General features: G+C 36.8%; 1 protein-coding gene across 2 annotated transcripts in view; it reads left to right on the top strand.

The window, feature by feature from the left end:
• Positions 1 to 2,366: 2,366 nt before the first annotated feature.
• The window catches only part of PIGK (phosphatidylinositol glycan anchor biosynthesis class K), a 113,195-nt gene continuing 94,566 nt past the window's right edge, over positions 2,367 to 20,995 (top strand). For both annotated transcript variants that reach the window (XM_003921396.3, XM_074381028.1), the window contains exons 1-3: positions 2,367 to 2,486; positions 14,290 to 14,343; positions 17,212 to 17,303. In XM_003921396.3, coding sequence (XP_003921445.1) covers positions 2,394 to 2,486; positions 14,290 to 14,343; positions 17,212 to 17,303 — 239 coding nt within the window. In that variant the 5' untranslated portion in view covers positions 2,367 to 2,393. The remainder of the gene's footprint in view (positions 2,487 to 14,289; positions 14,344 to 17,211; positions 17,304 to 20,995) is intronic.

Raw genomic sequence — 20,995 nt, 5'->3', positions numbered from 1 at the left:
CTTATTTTTGTATTTTTAGTAGAGATGGGTTTTGCCATGTTGGCCAGGCTCGTCTTGAATGCCTGACCTCAGATAATCTGCTTGCCTTGGCCTCCCAAAGTGCTGGGATTACAGGTGTTAGCCACCGTGTTTGGCCTCCCAATGGTTTTATAAAGGGTAGTTTCTCTGCACATGCTGTCTTGTCTGCTGCTATGTAAGATGTGCCTTTGTTCCTCCTTTGCCTTCTGCCATGACTGTGAGGCCTCCCCAGTCATGTGGAACTGTGAGTCCGTTAAGCCTTTTTCTTTATAAATTACTCAGTCTCAGGTATTTCTTCATAGCAGTATGAAGATGGATTAATACAAGTGAAGTCTCATCAAAGTGTGGGTATCAAGTTACATCTGGTCATGAATTTGAGGCATAATCATTAATCCTGTCAGACGCGCAGTGGCTCAAGCCTGTAATCCCAGCACTTTGGGAGGCAGAGGCGGGTGGATCACGAGGTCAAGAGATCGAGACCATCCTGGTCAACATGGTGAAACCCCGTCTCTACTAAAAATACAAAAAAAATTAGCTGGGCATGGTGGCACGTGCCTGTAATTGCAGCTACTCTGGAGGCTGAGGTAGGAGAATTGCCTGAACCCAGGAGGTGGAGGTTGTGGTGAGCCAAGACTGCACCATTGCACTCCAGCCTGGGTAACAAGAGCGAAACTCCGTCTCAAAAAAAAAAAAAAAAAATCCTGTCAGACATTATCTTATGTATGGGAAGAGGCAAAGGCTAGGATCACTAAACTTACCTTTTGTAAAAATTCAGTGGTTCAGGCAAGAGATATGATAATCTGTTCCCTATCCTGCTTATGGTCTTCAGGCCATTCTTCCACCAGGCTGCTCATAGTCAGTAAGTCAGGGGCTTTGTGAAATATTGCTGGCAAGGGAACAAAATGAGCAAACATGGCTTCTTAACTTTGCTACTTTTTTTTCATAATCATCAGCATCCAATAGATATCTGCTGAATTAATGAATAAATGAAAGATATTCTGGCAGTGCGTTCACTTTTAGGATTCACATAATAGCAAAATCTAAATTTGACTACATAGCATTAAACCTCTCAGAAAGTACCACAGCAAAAGAAGTCAATGAAAGGGGAAAGAGAGACAAGAGAATGGGAAAAGCAATAGCATAAAATATGGCAAAAGCTAATGTTACTTCTTTGTAAATATATTATTCAAATTCACATGCAAAACATAAATATATAAACAAAGAATTTACATCAGTTCTTTAGTTAGAACTGATAGTTTAGAAACACAAGATAGTTTAGGAACACAAGAAAAACATCAGCTCTTGACAGTAACTAAAGAACTACAAGTATAGTAACCTGGAGTAACATTTGATACCAAAGAATTTAAAGGAAAAACATGGTATGATTTGGCGTTAGGTTGTGTATCCTGATAGCACTATCAGTGTTCATTTTAGAAAGTAACTTCATTGATAGTTATTAAAATATTTTTGAATATTTAGACTCCAAGTTCCTATTTCAGGAAAATTATCCAAACAAAATAATGCAACAGGTGTAAAAAGCGAAACATACAAAAGATACTCTTTATAATATTATTTTCATAGTAAAACTTAAAACCTTTGCATTGTACAGTAGAGGCACAATTACTTTGGCTGAGGAATCAATAATGGATGGAATTTTATCTCGCCATTAAATGTTAAAATCGTGAGGATTATGAAGCAGCATGGAAACGTTTATGTCATAGTATATGAAATGCAGAGCTTAAAGATGAAATGCAGAACTTAAAACTGAATGCACATAATAAAAATGGTGGATCATATATATACACGTGCTGTGTCTCTTCCAGATAAGCTTTAGTTCCATAATTACAGAAGATACTTAAGAAACAAAAACTTAACTAGCTTCCCCATGTTCATTCTTTCACTATGTAATAGACCCCAAGCCTCTGAATTGCACCCATATTTTCCATTTATAGTTTATCCAATTAATCTTTTTGTGCTAAAACGCTTGTTTTCCCCACCACATCCAACTTCCTATTTTCAAAGAATAAGCATCACTCTAAAAAAAAAAAAAAAGAAAAAAAAGGGAAAAGAGAAACAACTTTTTAAAGTTTGAGGAGTCACGGGTTTTCCCTCCGCTCACCCTTCAAAATTTTTTCTTAAATGTTATACCTATTTTACACCTTCCAAACTGAAAATGCGGTTAAAGATAAAAGGTCGATATCCTGGGTCTGCCTTGTCCCAGCTAGCCGGGACCTTCTAGGTCGACGGCAGCGCGGACTTCTGACGCCTTCGAGGGCCGCCCGAAGGAGGCGCGGATGGGGTCGCAAAAACTCGCCGGGCTGCTTTACGGCACTCCCTCCGCCCCTTCAGGTGCGGGAAGTCTGAAGCCGGCAAACATGGCGGTCTCCTACTGCCTCAGCCGGGCTGCGACTGCCTTTACAGCGGTGTTGCTCTTTTCCTTCGGCAGCGTGGCCGCTAGTCATATCGAGGTAGGAGTCAGGATCATTTGACTACAGAGCCCCGAGACGCCGGCTGTGTAGTGGCTGTGAGCTCTTCAGCAGATGTCCGATACACAGCAGTTGAGGGAAGCCTTCTGGAGTCAATCAGCCCCTGACCCAGGCTGGGCTTTCAGGAGGCTGTGTCACTGGGCACAGATTAGGACAGTGCCGGTCTGTTTCAGCGTTTTAAAACGATGAATTAAAGGGATCAAACGCTCGGAGGCAGAGAAGGACCTGATCCTTTGCTTCTGCATGTGTGCAGTTCTTAGCAGGTGAAGGATGGGCAAGAGGCTGGTGAAATGTCCGTTTTAAGAGTGCGGCATCTACTCTCCAGTACTCAGCTGCAGGCGTGTTTTGATAGGAATCAGACGGAACTGGGGAGGTGAGAGCAAGCTTAAGAATTCAGATTATAGAATTTAGTGATAATTAGGAGATGGGATACAGAGATATGTTTATTAAATAGACTCAAATTTCTGGCTTAGGAGCAACATGTCTGGGTTAAGAAATGGAGGAGAAAAGGGGTGCTTAGTTTTATCCTGGGCTCCCCCAACCTCCCATTTTTAAACGTGGACACAGGACGTTCTGGTGCTCTATAATACTTTTCACTATCCACCGTACTCTGATGATTCCTCAGTCTAGTTCTACAATCTAGATGTCTAGTATATTTTTCAGATCTGCATTTCCAGCTAAGAAGCCGGGATAGTCAGGAGACATTTGAAAATCTGTGTCCAAAGTGCTTATCCTACCTCCTCTTAAAAAGACATTGAAAAACAAAGCACCCCTTTTCTTCTCCATTTCTCAACCCAGACATACTGCCCCTAAGCTGGAAACCTGAGAGTCTTAACCTCTTTATCTCCTATTCTAATTATCACTACATTCTATGACCTGAATTCTTAAAATTGCCTTCACCTCTGCAGTTCCAGTGACTTAATTTAGACTGTGATCACTTCTTGTCTAGACTCTTGCAATTACTTTATTTTGTTTTCCATAGGCCTCCCTCGCTTTGATGCTAGAGTGGTCTCCCTGAAATGCAAGCCTGATCAGGTTATTGTTCTGATGAAATCTTTTAAATATTTTTTCATTGCACACAGAATAAAGTCTAAACATTATGGTCTGGTTCCTTTCCAGTGTTCCATATTGGAATCTTTTCTCCCCACCACCTGGGCACCTTCATCTTAGACCAGTGGACTCCAAACTTTTTGAATACACACCCTATCAGTTAAAAAAAGATACTGAGCATGAACTTCATATGTATTTATGAATTTCTGTCAACTTATATATTTGGTATCTATATAGCATTTTTTTTTAGAAAACATAAATAAGAGTAAATAGAAGTTCTGTTTCCCTCCTTTATTCTAATTTTCAATACTTCATCTTGGATACCATTACTGTTTTTTGTAGTTACATAATTGCTGTACTTTTTCACATCATGATATTTTATATATCCTGTTTCCGCCGTCCATTTGCTAGGATACAGTAAAGGCATAACCTCAGTAGAACCTTTCCCTGTGTCTTACCTTTGCCTTTACTCTTGTAATTTGTACACTTGATACAGCATTCATTTACTATAACTCATGTATACTTTGTATTATTATTCCATCATCTCTCACTTAGAGTTGGGAGCAACAGTTCCCTAAATGGTTTGCCTTGAGTCATTCTTTTTTCCTTTCAATCCATTCTCCAAATTGAAGCCAGAGTAACTTTTAAAAATGCAATTCTGATCATGTCACCCAGGTACCTTAATGTTGCTCTAAACTCTTTACCATGACCCACAAACAAACCCCTGCATATTTTTTGGCCCCTGCACTTCCAATTTTTTCTTTCTTTTGCTTTCAAACTTCTAGTCATGCTTTCTTTCAGTTTCTCAAAACCTTTAAGCTTCTCACTTTAGAGCTGTCTCCCCTCTGTCTGGAACTGTATTTTCTCTTTTCTTCATCTTTTGGATTGTAACCCAACAGTCACTTCTTTAGGAAAAATTTCCTGACCAGGTCAGATTCCTCTGTTATTCTCTTATTATATTGTGTGTCTTTCCTTTATAGAATCTATAGTTTGCCCTTATCTGCTAAATGTATATCCAATTAGATAGTAACCTATTTGAAGGCAGTAATGTAACTGTTTTTGCCCACCATTGTATTTGGAGCCCTCAGGGCAGTGACTGACACATGTTACCCAATGAGTGTGATAAATTAATGAATGTTGCATTGTAGTGTAATGTGTTTGCATGTTCCTCTTTATTGAACTCTGGTTTCTTTTTTTTTGAGATGGAGTCTGGCTCTGTCGCCCAGGCTAGAGTGCAGTGGCGTGATCTTGGCTCACAGCAAACTCCACCTCCCGGGTTCAAGCGATCCTCCTGCCTCAGCCTCCCGAGTAGCTGGGATTACAGGCGCCTGCCACCATGCCCAGCTAATTTTTGTATTTTTAGTAGAGACAAGGTTTCATCATGTAGGCCAGGCTGGTCTTGAACTTCTGACCTCGTGATCCACCTGCCTCGGCCTCCCAAAGTGCTGGGATTACAAGTGTGAGCCACTGTGCCCGGCCAAACTCTGGATTCTTAAGAGAAAGCAGCGTGCTTTTTAGTGATTTTGTGTTCACTATATAATGCTGTCTGGCACATAATAAATGCTCCATTTACTGTATGTAGAATGAATAACTTTATAAAGACTGTAAAGACAACTACAAAAAAACTTGCCATCTAAATTTTTTTACTAAGGTCTGAAAGAAGTAAGAATTTTGGAGGTGGAAGGCACATTAGAGTTTATTTGGGTCAATTCTCATTTTCTACATGAGGATAGTCAAATCTAAAGAGCTAAATGACTGACCCCAGTTTCATAGCCAGTTGTGAGATAGGCCCTGTGTTTTAGCTTAGGTCTTTGAATTCCCTAACCAGTGCTTAACCACTGTAGCACATTGCTTTCTTTAACATTTAGGCAGCTGTTGAATTTGGAGGAGGAAAAATACACACACACACACACACACACACACACACACACGCCACACACACACCTTTTTTTTCAGGTTATTATTTTATATTTTTGATGTTAACAATTTATCAGATATAATGCTTAACAATAGGAAACCCATTCAGTTTCATCTAATGTGAAATACTCTGTTATTGCTTTGCTGAATTAAGTGTATTTTGCCTAACCATAGTAATTTCAGAGATCACAGTCTCTTTCCACCTCTATTGGTAGTTAACATAAGATTTAACTTGCATTACTACAGCAAATCATATTCTAGTGAAAATTGATATCCTTGAGGGTTACGTGTCTATACACTCTAAAATCTGTTAATGATACTTCACAAATCTCCAGAAATAAATACTTTACATTCTGATATGCCTCTCTTTTTGTAATATTAATATATATCTTTTAATTGACATAATAATTGTACATATTTATGGGGTATAGTGTGATATTTTGAGACATTCAATATGAAATGATCAAATCAGAGTAATTAGCATATCTATCACCTCAAACCTGTAACATTACTTTGTGTTGATAATATTCAAAATGTTAGAAAGGAGTTCTAGCTATTTGAGAAAATATAATAAATTATTGTTTACTATAGTTACTCTAAAGTGCTATAGAAGGCTAGAACTTATTCCTGCTATCTCTAATTTTTATATCTGTTAACGAATGTCTCTCTGTAATACCCCCCTCACCTTCCTTTTTTTCCCATCCTCTACTAACCACTATTCTGTGCTATTTCCATGAGATCAAGTTTTAAAATATTTCCATATCTGAGTGATATGAAAATTTAAAAATTTAAGTTTCTGTGCCTGACTTATTTCACTTAATGTAATGTCCTCCGAGATCATCTATGTAGGTGTTTATGATAGGATTTTATTCTTTTTACGGATGGATACCATTCCATTTTATATACATGCGTGTGTGTGTACACACACAAATTTGCTTTATCTATTCATCTATTGATAGACACTCAGGTTGATGCTATATCTTAGCTATTGTGAATAGTGCTGCAATAAATGTGGGATGTAGCTACCTCTTTGGCTTCCTGGTTTCCTTTGCTTTGAATATATGCCCAGTAGTGGAATTGCTGGATCATATGCTAATTCTGTTTTTAGTGTTTTGAGGAGCCTCCATACTGTTCACCATAGTGGCTGTACTAATTTACATTCCCACCAGCAATGTATAAGAATTCCCTTTTGTCTACATCTTAACTAGCGTTTGTTATTTTTTGTCTTTTTGATAATAGCCACTAAGATGGTATCTTATTGTGGTTTTGATTTGCATTTCTTTGGTAATGAGTGATATTGAGCATTTTTTCATATACTGTGGGCCATTTGTATGTCTTCTGAGAGATATCTGTTCAGATCCTTTGCTCATTTTTAAATGGATTATTTGGGATTTTTTTGCTGTTAACATAAGTTTGAGTTCCTTGTATATTTTAGATGTTAATCCCTTATTGGATGAATAGTTTGCAGATATTTCAGGATTGCTTTTCTATTTCTGTGAAGAGCGTCATTGGTATTTTGATAGAGATTGCATTGAACTGTAGACCACTTTTATGTTATATGGTCATTTTAACAATACAGTATTTATTTTTCCAATTCATGAGCATGGAAGCATTTTCATCTTTTTATGTTCTCTTCATTTTCTCTCATCAATATTTTGTAGTTTTCTTTGTAGAGATTTGTCACTTCTTGGTTAAATTTATTCCTAGGTATTTAATTTTTCTGTAGTTATTGTAAATGGGATTACATTCCTAATTTTTCTTCAACTAGATCATTATTAGTATATAGAAACACTACTGATTTTTGTCTGTCGATTTTGTATCCTGCAGCTTTACTGAATTAGTCTATCAGTTCTAAGAGTGTTTTTGTGGAGTCTTTCAGTTTTTCTATATATAAGATCATGTTGTTTGCAAACAAGGACAGTTTGCCTTCCTCCTTTTCAATTGGGATGCCTTTTATTTCTTTCTCTTACTTAATTGCTGGGGCTAGAACTTCCAGCGGTATGTTGAATAAGAGTGGGGAGAGTGGGTATCCTTGTCTTGTTCTAGTTCTTGCAGGAAAAGATTTCAACTTTTTCCTGTTCAATATGACATTGGCTGTGTGTTTTCATAGATGGCCTTTTTGTGTGTAGGTGTTCCTTCTATACCTAATTTATTGTGAAGCGATGTTGGATTATATCAAATGCTCTTTCTGTGTCTACTGAGACAGTCATAGATTTTGTTCTTCATTTCGTTGATACGATAAATCATGTTTATTGATTTGCAATAAATACTTCTCAGTCATGGTGTATGATCTTTTTGTTGTGTTTGATTCAGTCTGCTAGTATTTTATTGACGATTTTTGCATCTATGTTCATTAGGGATATTGGCCTGTGGTTTCTTTTTTTGTTGTTGTATGCTTGTTTTCTGGTTTTGGTATCAGAGCAATGCTGGCTTCATAGAATGAATTGGGAAGAATTCCTCCTTTTTTCAATTTTTTGGGATAGTTTGAGAAGAATTGGTGTTCTTTAAAAGTTTGGTAGAATTCAGCAGTGAGGCGATCCTATTCTAGGCTTTTCTTCGTTGAGGGACTTTTATTACTGCTTCAAACTCGTTAGTCTCAGGCTGTTCAGGTTTCTCTTCCTAGTTCAGTCACGTAGCTTGTATGTGTTCAGGAATTTATTTCTTCTAGGTTTTTCAATGTATTTGTGTATAGTTATTTATAATAGTCTCTAGTGATTCTTTTTGTTTGTTTGTTTTGTTTTGTTTTGTTTTGTTTTTGTTTTTAAGACGGAGTTTTGCTCTTGTTACCCAGGCTGGATTGCAATGGCGCGATCTCGGCTCACCGCAACCTCCGCCTCCTGGGTTCAGGCAATTCTCCTGCCTCAGCCTCCTGAGTAGCTGGGACTACAGGCACTTGCCACCATGCCCAGCTAATTTTTTTGTATTTTTAGTAGAGACGGGGTTTCACCATGTTGACCAGGATGGTCTCGATCTCTTGACCTCGTGATCCACCCGCCTCGGCCTCCCAAAGTGCTGGGATTACAGGCTTGAGCCACCGCGCCCGGCCTCTCTAGTGATTCTTTGTATTTCAGTGGTATCCATTTGTAATATCTCCTTGTTTGTTTCTGATTATGTTTATTTGAGTCTTTTCTGTTTTTTTTTTTTCTTAGTTTTGCTAAAGGTTTGTTTCTATTGTTTATTTTTTTAAAAAGCCAGCTTTTTGCTTCATTGATTTTTTTTTTTTTTTTTGAGATGGAGTTTCGCTCTTGTTACCCAGGCTGGAGTGCAAATGGCGCGATCTCGGCTCACCGCATCCTCCGCCTCCTGGGTTCAGGCAATTCTTCTGCCTCAGCCTCCTGAGTAGCTGGGATTACAGGCACGCGCCACCATACCCAGCTGATTATTTTGTATTTTTAGTAGAGACGGGGTTTCACCATGTTGACCAGGATGGTCTCGATCTCTTGACCTCGTGATCCACCCGCCTCGGCCTCCCAAAGTGCTGGGATTACAGGCTAAGCCACCACGCCCGGCGATTTTTTTTTAATATTTAAAAAATCCCTTTTGTTTATTTTTGCTCTGATCTGTATTATTTCTTTTCTTATTTTGTGTTTGGTCTCTTCTTCTCTAGTTCCTTGAGATGTGTTATTAGATGATTTGAAATTGTAATTTTTGATGTAGGCGATTACTGCAATAAACCTACCTCTTAGTACTGTTTTGCCATATCTCATAGATTTTGGTATGTTGTGTTTCTATTTTCATGCATTTAAAGAAAAATTTTAATTTCCTTATTAATTTCTTCCTTGACTCATTGGTTGTTCAGGAGCATGTTGTTTAATTTCCATATATTTGAACATTTCCCCAAATTTGTCACGTTAATTGATTTATAGTTCTTTTCTATTGTAGTTAGAAAAGATTTTTGATATAATTTTCATTTTTAAAAATTTACTGAGGCTTGTTTTGTGGCCTGCCATGTGGTCAGTCTATCCCGGAGAATGTTGCATGTGCTGTTGAGAATAATATGTAATCTGCCATTGTTGGAAGAAATGTTCTGCAAATGTCTATTTAGTCTTTTTGCCTATAATCCCAGCACTTTGGGAGGCTGAGTCGGGTGGATCACTTGAGGTCAGGACTTTGAGACCAGCCTGACCGACATGGTGAAACCCCATTTCTACTAAAAATACAAAAATTAGCTGGTGTGAGGATACACACCTGTAGTCCCAGCTCCTCAGGAGGCTGAGGTGGGAGAACAGCTTGAATCTAGGAGGCGGTGGTTGCAGTGAGCCAAGATTGTGCCACTGCTCTCCAGCCTGGGCAACAGAGCGGACTCTATCTCAAAAATAAAATAAAATAGAATAGTCAATGTTTCTTTGTTAATTTTCTGTCCAGATGATCTGTCCAATGGAGAGTGGAGTGTTGAAGTTCCCACCTAATATTATATTGTGATCTCTTCTCTCCCTTTAGATCTAATAATATTTGCTTTATACTCATCTGGGTGCTCTAGAGTTGGGTGCATACTTATTTATAATTGTATGCTCTCTTGCTGAATTGATTCCTTTATCATTGTGTAGTTACCTTCTTTGTCTCTTTTTTTTAAAATAGTTTTTAACTTAAAGTCTGTTTTATCTGATCTAAGTACAGCTACTTCTATTCACTTTTGTTTTCCATTTGTGTGGAATGTCTTTTTTTATTCATTCACATTGTCTATGTGTGTTTATAGGTGAAGTGAGTTTCTTGTAGGCAGCATATATAATACTTAGGTCTTTGCACTTGGGTGTGCATCTTTGCACACCGGTACAGATGTATGTACAAGTGGAAGTTTAAATTTAGTCTCCCTGAAATCTTCTTGTTAGCTCAAAATTAAAGCTGCTAGTGTTTTTCAGGCCATTAGTATGTTCCAGTCACTATTCCTATATTCTCTCAGATGATATTATTACTGTTTTATAGATGGAGATTTGGAGGCACAGAAAAGTTAAGCAACTTTTCTGTTTATACACCTAGTAAGTAATAGAGCCCAGATTTGAACTTGGAGAGTCTAAAGGTCTAGTAATTAACAATGTTTGGGAGCTGATCTGAGGTCAGTATGGCTTATATCCACTATTATTTTAACATATAATCAAAATCATGTTCATTAGGTGTCAGGATGGTGTTAGAAAATTTTAGTGTCTTGAGATGGCAAATATAATTTAGACTTACTTTAATACATTGGTGAAATGGTCCCTGGCGGAATGCTAGAATATGTGCTCAATCAACTATATTGGCAAGTTCAAATAAAGTACCTAGAACATAGTGAGAATGGATATTGAATGAAATTTTAACAGGAAGTATAAATCTTATGTGTAGAATGAAGACGTGAAATGAATCAGTCAAAATTACAAGACTGAATGGAAAATTAGAAGCATATGAAGAAGACCTGTCTGTGTTTGAGATAAAATGTTTAAAAGCAATTAGGCCCCGCTCTCTTTCAATTATATCTCCCAGCCAAGAAAGAAAAAAGAAGAAAAAGAAAAAAGAAACCTCAGCACTCTATATGGGTGTTGCAGTACATTTGTCTGATCTTTTATTTTGAATGTTGTGACCAATATTAAATAATTAGTTAACATAATTGCAGAGATGTTATAGACACTGAGACGACTATTAAATGATTAAAGGATTAAAAAGATGTCTGTGAGAAGTTCAAAGAGTGATAATTTTGTTTTTGTTGGGAATGTAGGGAGATTATATCTCACAAGCAATTCATGAGGATAAAAATTATCTGGCATTACTAAAAGTGAAATATTAATCTTTGATTAAATTTCTGGAATAAGCATTTTTACCCTGCCTTCTCATCATAGACAGTGATCACTTTGAGGAATTATCAAAGTACAGCCTAGAAGGAGATTTTGAAAGTTACAACTTTATAGTACAACCTTTATGTAATACCTTCTTACCTTGTTCTGAACCTATCAACCATGTGGTTTCAGTTTTCCGTAAGAGACTCTTGATTTGTTCACGGACTGCAAAGGCATTTGGACCACAGATTCATTCATTCAAAAGATAAATTCAAAGTCCACTGTATGCCAGACTTACTTGGAAAGCTTCTGCCCTACTGAAGCTTACATTGTTCTGGGGAAAGACAGACTATTAGTAATACACATAATAAATAAGTTAATTATATATATAAAGTAAGAAGACAGTAAACACAGTGGAAAAAATAAATCGTGATAAGAAAAATGGTGTGGCGAGGTTGCAGTTTTAAATAAATAATAGCCTTGTTAAATGTCGAACAAGCAAATTGTACGTTCTTAATTGGGCATACATTCTACTTTCTTAATAATTCTTAGAGTATGGGAAATAGATAAGAATTATATAATATGCTTTCATTTGAGTAATGCTAAATAATTTTTTAAAGCAGAAGCTCTTGCACATATGTCTTATAGTTCTTCAAAAGAGCACTGTGATATAGGATTGGCATTGCTTTCATTTTGCATATAAGGAAACTGAGTCTCCAGGGAGGTTAAGCATCTTAATCAAGGTTACTCTGTTTAATTGGTATCTAAGCTAAGACTGAAACCCAGATCTCCAAATTTCCAGTTCAGGACTTTTGTCCTCATAGTATCTTAAGCTATAAGCTCTTTTGATTATTTAGTCCATAACGTCAAATACTGGAATCTTCATAAATTTATGTAAGATGGTTGTTATTACAACTGTAAAAACTACATGTGTTACAGCCCCGACCCTGTTCGTGGGTGCCCTTAGTCCTGGCGTGATGAGGGATTGAGAAAAGGAAATAAAGACAACGAGTAGAATTTTACAGCATGGGTCCAGGGGACCAGTGCAAGCATGGGGATCATATTGGCACTGAGCTGTGGGCTCCACATGCCTTTATTAGGTATATACACTTGTTAATTGAGAGGTGGGGGAACAAAGAGGGATGATCGGGGAGGCCTTGAAACTATTGGGAGAGGCCTTGAGAGTAATGTGGGCAAGATAGCCAAGGGGGAGAGGTGTAGTCTGCAGTATTCAGTAGCAGCTGTGATTCTTAAGCAAACCTAGAACACTGAGTTGCTATCAAGGTGCATTTGCATCAGAAGCATAGCAGATAAGGCACCACCAGGTTTGACCACAGCAATGCATCCGGGCTTTTATCTCAGGAGCATTGCGGTCACACAGCAATCAAGATTACTCCATATTCTGAGAACCTAGGTGGCTTTTCCTCCTTGCAAGCTCCTATCTGCAAAGACCCTCCGGGATCTTGTCACCTCCCTTCTCAGAGATCTTAGGCCTAAGTCCTCTTTATGAGATCCTCATGCAAGCTCCCTGTTGAGAAGGCATTCATTGGGACCAAAGCAGTATTTCCTGCTCTGCAACTAACCCGAGGTGTTCCATGCTCTTAGATGGTCTTTACCTTAGGCCTCCTGTTGCCGCTTGATTTATTTTTTAATTTTTATTTATTTATTTTTATTTGCATTTTAGGTTTTGGGGTACATGTGAAGGACATGCAAGATTGTTGCATAGGTACACACATGGCAGTGTGATTTGCTGCCTTCCTCCCCCTCACCTATATCTGGCATTTCTCCCCATCCTATCTCTCCCCAACTCCCCACCCCGCACTGTCCCTCTCCTGTCTTCCCCTGCCCCCGACAGACCCCAGTGTGTGATACTCCCCCGCTGTGTCCATGTGTTCTCATTGTTCAACATCCACCAGTGAGTGAGAACATGTGGTGTTTGATTTTCTGTTCTTGTGTCAGTGTGCTAAGAATGATGGTTTACAGGTTTCATCCATGTCCCTACAAAGGACACAAACTCATCGTTTTGATGGCTACATAGTATTCCATGGTGTATATGTGCCACATTTTCCCTGTCCAGTCTATCATTGATGGGCATTTGTGTTGGTTCCAGGTCTTTGCTATTGTAAACAGTGCTGCAATGAACATTCGTATGCATGTGTCCTTATAGTAGAATGATTTATAATCCTTTGGATATATACCTGGTAATGGGATTGCTGGGTCAAATGGAATTTCTATTTCTAGGTCCTTGGTGGAATTGCCACACTGTCTTCCACAATGATTGAACTAATTTACACTCCCACCAACAGTGTAAAAGTGTTCCTATTTCTCCACATCCTCTCCAGCATCTGTTGTCTCCAGATTTTTTAATGATCGCCATTCGAACTGGTGTGAGATGGTATCTCAATGTAGTTTTGATTTGCATTTCTCTAATGACCAGTGATGATGAGCATTTTTTCATATGTTTGTTGGCCTCCTGTATGTCTTCTTTTGTAAAGTGTCTGTTCATATCCTTCACTCACTTTTGCATGGGCTTGTTTTTTTCTAGTAAATCTGTTTTTAGTTCTTTGTAGATTCTGGGTATCAGCCCTTTTTCAGATGGGTAGATTGCAAAAATTTTTTCCCATTCTGTTAGTTGCCGATTCACTCTAATGACTGTTTCTTTTGGTGTGCAGATGCTGTGGAGTTTGATTAGGTTCCATTTGTCTATTTTGGCTTTTGTTGCCAATGCTTTTGGTGTTTTGGTCATGAAGTCCCTGGCTATGCCTGTGTCCTGAATGGTTTTGCCTAGATTTTCTTCTAGGGTTTTTATGGTGTTAGGTCTTATGTTTAAGTCTTTAATCCATCTGGAGTTAATTGATTTCTATTTTACTGTACCAATATTTGATATAGCTCAGTTCGGGGTATAAACTTCAGTGTACGATAAGCAAAGCATGCTTATAGTTATCTAAGTAAAAATAACATAGGTCTGCCTCTGGCCATCTTGACCTACAACATGAGTCTTACCTGTTCTTTATCAGTCTTTCTTCTGATAAATTGTGGCTTTGTCTTCTATTTGTTTTGCTTTTATTTAGGATCAAGCAGAACAGTTCTTTAGAAGTGGCCATACAAACAACTGGGCTGTTCTGGTAAGTATGCTGTAAAAGTATTCCTTGCTGTTCACATTAGATAAGTGAGAAATTTGTGTGAATCAAATTTTTGAAAATAAAATGTATTTTTGTCCATTTTATATCATAAATTTCTTATTTTGATTTGGCTATATTTTAAATTGACCACATCAGCTATAATATTCTAGTAATATTCTTTGTCCTCAGAATATATGTCAAGTGGTGACCTGAAAAATAAATGTAAGAATAAATTAGGAGTGCTATTGTTAAAGGAAACATTTTATAAAAGGTAGAATTATTTTAATGCTGGAAACTACTAATTGTATTTCTTATCTATAGTATTAGTTTATAGATACTCTCTCTATAGTTTATGCTTTTTAAAAAAAAATTCTGTTTTTTTTTCTGCTTATAAAAATAATGACCACTGTGGAAAGTTCAAATTATACAGACAAGTTTAAAGACGGTAGACTAATTTTGTTATGTGAATTTCACCTCAATTAAAGAAGATAGGGAAAATGACTTCAAGTCCCACATCCAGAGTTAATATTTTTGTGAGCATTCTTCTAGTTCTTTCTCTTTTCATATGTAAGCATAAAGATATATAGATATATGATTTTATATAATTGGGATCATATTATACCAGCTATTTTGCAACCCCTTAGTATATCTTAGGGATATTTCCTTGCCAGTAGGTATGGAGATACATAATCTTTTCTAAAAGCTGTATTTTCTTCCATTTTGTGAATGTACTGCAACCTCCAGTTTATAGGCATTTAGAGTATAAATTTTTCATTATTGTAAACAGGGCTATGTTGAATGTTCGCATACACATAACTTTGTGACTTGACAAAGTTACTAAAAATTCCTGAAAAAAAAAAAAAAAACTGCTAAAGAAAAAGAGAGAGGTTTTCAACATCTACTTTAAAGTAAGGAGAACCATTGGAAGCAAGGCCATGATCTACCAATTTGACAGGGTAAACTTTCTCTACAGGAAATTAAGAGTTCCTCTATGTTCAAGAGGGAATAACTGCCTATGTGCAGACCACCAGTTGCCAAAGGGCTTATCTTGATGAAAGCCTCTGCCCTACTGAAGCTTACATTGTTTTGGAGAGAGACAGATGATTAGTAATACACCTAATAAATAAGTTAATTGTATATATAATTTAAGAAAAGACTGTTAGCTTATACTGACCCACACGTGAAACCCTTCCTTGCTCTGGGAAACCTCTAACTAAACCTCTCTTCAATTTCAGTAACCTGGGATTCAGATTAAAAAAAAAAAGATGAAAAAGAAACATTACTGAGCATCGTATTACAACTGCAGTTTTCTTTCTTTGCCCAATATTTTATATACTAGTATAGTAAAACTTGAATAAATTATACTTAATTTTTTAAAATTAACAAGGGATTTTTTTAGAGATGAAGTCTTGCCCTGTCACCCAGCTTGGAGTGCCGTGGTGTAATCATAGCTCACTGTAACCTTGAACTCCTGGGCTCGAGTGAACCTCCCAACTCAGCCTCCCAAGTAGCTAGAACTACAACTATAAACCACCGATTCCTTGCTAAATTTTACATTTTTTGTAGAGACGGGGGCCTCTCTCTGTTTCCCAGGCCAGTCTTTAACTCCTAGCCTCAAGTGATCCCTTCCACCCTGGCCTCCCAAACTGCTAAGATTATAGGTGTGAGCTACTGTGTCCAGCCAGAATTTTTTGATATTTTTTGACATATGGAATTTCACATTTTTATGTAGTCAAAAATTTAGTCTTTTCCTGATTGGATTCCAGATTGAAAATTTACTTTGGTGAAAAAACCATGTAGTTCCTTTCTATTTGGCAGAGGCAAGAACACTTATGCTATTCTCAAAATTGTCATTATACCTACGAAAAGCACAGGCATGTGATAGGAGCCAGGATTGTGCTTGGTAGATCTATTACCAAGTGACCCCAAATCTATGTTTACCTACCTTAGAAGGGGTTCTTAATAACACTAACTTTGGAGGCATGGAATTAGATTTTCCTAGCACCTTTAATATAATTCTTAGGAATTTTTTTTAAACTATAAAACTTGAATTGTTTTTAGTTTTCTCTTCAGTAGCTTCTTTATAATGCATTCTCTTATGTGCATTTACAGTTGTTTTGTATGTTACGTTTTATCCTCTGTCCTATATTTCTCACAACAAAGGAAGCAATATGAAGTGAAACAAGTATTTTATAACCCAATGTAGTTGATTTTCTTCTCTATTCTGTGAATAAATTATGGGCATTTGTTTGATTCTAAAGAATTTAATATTTTAGAAATAGGAATGTTGTTGAGTCACAGAAATTGTGATAACTACATTGGTTCAAATTTGATTAAATTTCCCAAAGACATGCTTTTTTCTTAAGCCAAATGGTCTTTTAAAATTAGGAATCTCTTTGGAGAGATTAGTTTTACTGAAAAATCTTTTTTTTTTTTTGAGACAGAGTCTTGCTCTGTCACCAAGGCTGGAGTGCAGTGGTGCCATTTCTGCTCACTGCAACCTCCACCTTCCAGGTTCAAGCAGTTTTCATGCGTCAGCCTCCCAAGTAGCTGGGACTACAGTTATGCACCACCACTCCTGGCTAATTCTTGTATTATTAGTAGAGGTGGGGTTTTGCCATATTGGCCAGGCTGGTTTTGAATTTCTGGACCCAAGTGATCCACTCGCCTTGGCTTCCCAAAGTGTTGGTGTTACAGGCATAAGCCATGGAGGCTGGCCTTTACTGACAATTCTTTATGTTTACGGTTTTAAAGCCTGAATTATCATGTTCTTTGTTTAGAGATCTCTGTATCCAACTTAAAGAAAAATACTCTGCAGCTCCATGATTAACTTTGATGCATAAAAATTGTATTTTTGTTTTAATACTTTAGGTGTGTACATCCCGATTCTGGTTTAATTATCGACATGTTGCAAATACTCTTTCCGTTTATAGAAGTGTCAAGAGGCTAGGTATTCCTGACAGGTAAGAAGTCTTAATAAAGCTTAACTTTGAACTTAAGTGAAAATAACCCTGAGAGAATTGTTATTATATTTGTATTTTTGTGTTATGTTTGAAAAAGGTAAAAAAAAAATCTGATTTGAAGTTTTTTTGGTTGTCGTTTTTAGAGCATACTACTATTTATATGTTAGATGTTACTTAAGACCGTAATGACAAATCATATAAAAGAACAGATGCTAAAGTAAAAAAATTGGATGAAGTATAATTATTTAGTGCAATTTATTTAATTACTAAATGACTCAGTCAGGGTTTTTAATTGCAGATAATGAAGGGCAATTCAGACTGATTCGAGCAGACAAGGGATTTATTGAAAGCATATTGATTACCTTACCAAATTAGTTAGAAGGCTGTATCCTTAAATATAGGAACAAGGAAGCCTAAATATCAGAAGAGACATAGCTAAAAATCATGACCTAAAACAGTCTGGTGACAATAATGGAGGTGCAAATTGCTGAAGCCTAGACTCAGCCACTGCATAGCTGCTACTGTTTGTCTCCTTTAGAAACTTAATGTTGCTATTGCCTCCTGCTGCCAAAATTCAGCTTTGCTGTCCCAACTTCTTACTGTTTCTATCTCTTATAGAGGCCTTGGTGGGAATGTTATATTGGTAAAGTCTAGGTGCAGCGCCCATGTCTGTGCTGCAGGGTGACCAGAAGAACTAGTAGATGGCATGGTTAGCTTCTGTGTAGGAAGGTGGGCTTTGCCTTACAGGAAGACTCATAAAAGTGGGAATTTTCACTTGTAGGGAGTGAGTTCAGATAATAGGCAGTATCCCCACACCTTCAGTCAGATCATGTCTTCTGCATTGTTTTGTCCATGATAGATTTGTTTTTCCTACTACCAAAGCAGCTATAGCAAGAAACTGCAGTCAATTCAGTTATTTAGGTTTGATTTATTTAGTACCAGTTAGTGTGGAAAGAGCTGGGTAGTCAGATATGACTTTGAAATCTGGCTTTGGTGATGATTTTTCTTTAAGCCACTTCACCATACTAAGCTTGTTTCTCATTTGTTACATGGTAATAGTAGTAATTTTTTTTGTAGGATTCAAGTACTTACAGTAAAAACAAATAGAGATATACATAAAGTGCTGCAGGAACAGAAAGGAAGCAGTGAATGATTCAGGAAACAAAGTTATATTACAGTCTGTGTAAATAGATCACTTAAGTCTGAGTAACTGACAAAGCTATAATTTCCATATTTCATCTGGAAATAATGGCAACTAGATAATATTACTATTTTAAAATTACGTTAAGTCTGAGAAGGAGGTTGATTTGTTATATAAAGTGTATAGATATACTTGTCATTTGTCATTGATTTTTCTCAAATAGGTCTATGTAGTTAGTTTTTGGTCCTTAACTGCTCTTGCGTCTATACTGGATATACTCTTCTAGAGAATCACTACGCATGGTCTTGGCAATGGTTTTTCTTTGCTAAATTAATGTTTATTCTAGGAGTCAATCATTAAGATACATTTAAATGATTTAAGTTAGATTTGGAAGGAGTTTTTAGGAATAGACAATAGCAATAGGATGTATTTTGCATATTATGTTTAGTAGGTTTGTCCTTAGGTTTGTGAAAATGTTTTTAAAAGCTTATTTCTGTTTATTGATTGCTTATCTATAGCTGTGTTTATAAAGTCTTTGTTGTGGGGTGAATTATGGATTCAAACAGTTGCTGATTTAAGTAATTCATTATTTAACAAGTAGAAATCAGTAGAAAAGATTCTGCTCGGCTGGTGTTGGGTAAATGAATAAATGTATGATTTGGAAATATTTTATCAGTTTTGCCAAGCAAACACAGTTTGTGTTTTAAAAGTAAAAATATTTATATCCCCTAAATTGTGTTAGTCCAGTGTTAGAAAATGTTAGTATGATATTAAAGGCATTTTAATAAATAGGTTGCCAGAATTTTATATTATTATTTCAAAATATTGACTCAGGGAAAAGGGTTATTAATGGCTCTGGGAGAAAAATGCAAAGATAACACCTGTAAGACCTTCATACGTGCTCTCTAGCTTGAATATGACCAGTTTCTTATCCAAGTTCCACACAGGTGAGGTTTCTGTACTTTGCGCCCACACTTTTTCTCTAACCTTATGGAGATTTTGTTTTTATTTGCCTAGTTTTAGCTTCCTAAAATGTTTCATTATTGTTAGGCAATTTTCTGCCCTCAATGAATTATTTTGGACTAAATCCCTGTTCAGCTACCTTCAATATGTTTTATATAATTAAAATGAAGGAAAGGCATTAAATAGGGGTTAGGTTCTAAGATTAGTATGTGAAGCAAACAGAGACACAATTACTCCTGAAAGTTTATCAATTAGCACATAAATTACAGCTTAGTATTGTCTTTCATCATATCTACCACATTGCTATTACTATTTTCTTCATTTGAACACTGGACAAATGGTTTACTTAAGATTAGAGCCATGTTTATGGAAAAATATACGTATCTTTAACATTAGAATTGTGTTCTGCATGCTGTGAGAAGCACATGGGAATTGAGGCTGACTGAGGGACTGTAGAATCATAGCTCCCATCCCATGTTTCCGCTAGGGAATAAATTCATTTGGCATTAGGTTGGGAGACACTGTCTGTGTTACTCTCTCTTTTTGCTGAATACATAAGATTTAGTTCACAGAGTAAAATGTCTGTATAATGTTTTAAAAAATAAGATTTAGTTTTACTGCAGGTTGGGTGTATGTGAGTTTATGTAGTGATCCTTGTCTGATGCTTGTTTCTATAAAATCCAAGAGCTTTTCTGAGGCCATCTAACACTTTTTTTCTTACTCTGTATTTCAGTTCTATGTGAGATTAATCTTCCTAATTTAAGGCTTTTATTCTTCGTTTCCCCTTACTCAAAGCTTTTTAGAGTATTTAAAATAAAGTTCAAATCCCTTATCCTGGTACTGGAGACTTTTGCAGTGTGATTCCAAGTCTGACATTCTGTTCTTTTAGTTTCAATCTCTTATGCTCCAACCATTTTCTTCTTCTTAGTCCCAGTATTGTCCTTCATTATTTTGCACTTGCTGCTAATCTACAGTTCTTTCCTTTCTCCCTCTCCTCTTGTTTTCTGATGTCCTGATTAAATCCATGAATTTCCTCAAGCTTTCTTGCATAAATACTGTATTTGTTCTTCTCTTTTGGCACTTTGTTACATGGGTTAATGTCATGTCTTCATGGCTGGATGTTATACCATGTATTTCTCACAGTGCATTTCTTAATTTATTGTTGCAGAGTAAATGAGTGAATGAATAGTGTGCTAAATACTCAGCTACTCATAGCTAAGTAGAACCTCGTTAGTCTAGTCGAGAAAGGAAACTTTTATGAATTCCGCTTACTTACATTCTCCTAATCTTGTTTCTCAGTTCCCACTGAGCTAACAGTGCTCTATAGTGAGGTGTTTTTGTTTTGTTTTTGTTTTTGTTTTTTTAAGACAAAGCCTTGCTCTATAGCCCAGGCTGGAGTGCAGTGGACTGATCTTGGCTCACTGTAACCTCTGCCTCCCAGTTTCAAATGATTCTTGTGCCTCAGCCTCCTGAGTAGCTGGGATTAGAGGCTTTTTTTGTATTTTTAATAGAGACAGGGTTTTGTCATGTTGGCCAGGCTGGTCTCAAACTCCTGGCCTGAAGTGATCCACCCATCTCGGCCTCTCAA

This window comes from Saimiri boliviensis, chromosome 11 (genome assembly GCF_048565385.1).
Source record: "Saimiri boliviensis isolate mSaiBol1 chromosome 11, mSaiBol1.pri, whole genome shotgun sequence".
Taxonomy (NCBI): domain Eukaryota; kingdom Metazoa; phylum Chordata; class Mammalia; order Primates; family Cebidae; genus Saimiri; species Saimiri boliviensis.
The sequence above is the reverse complement of the archived record's forward strand: the minus strand, read 5'-3'. Positions and strand labels throughout refer to the sequence as shown.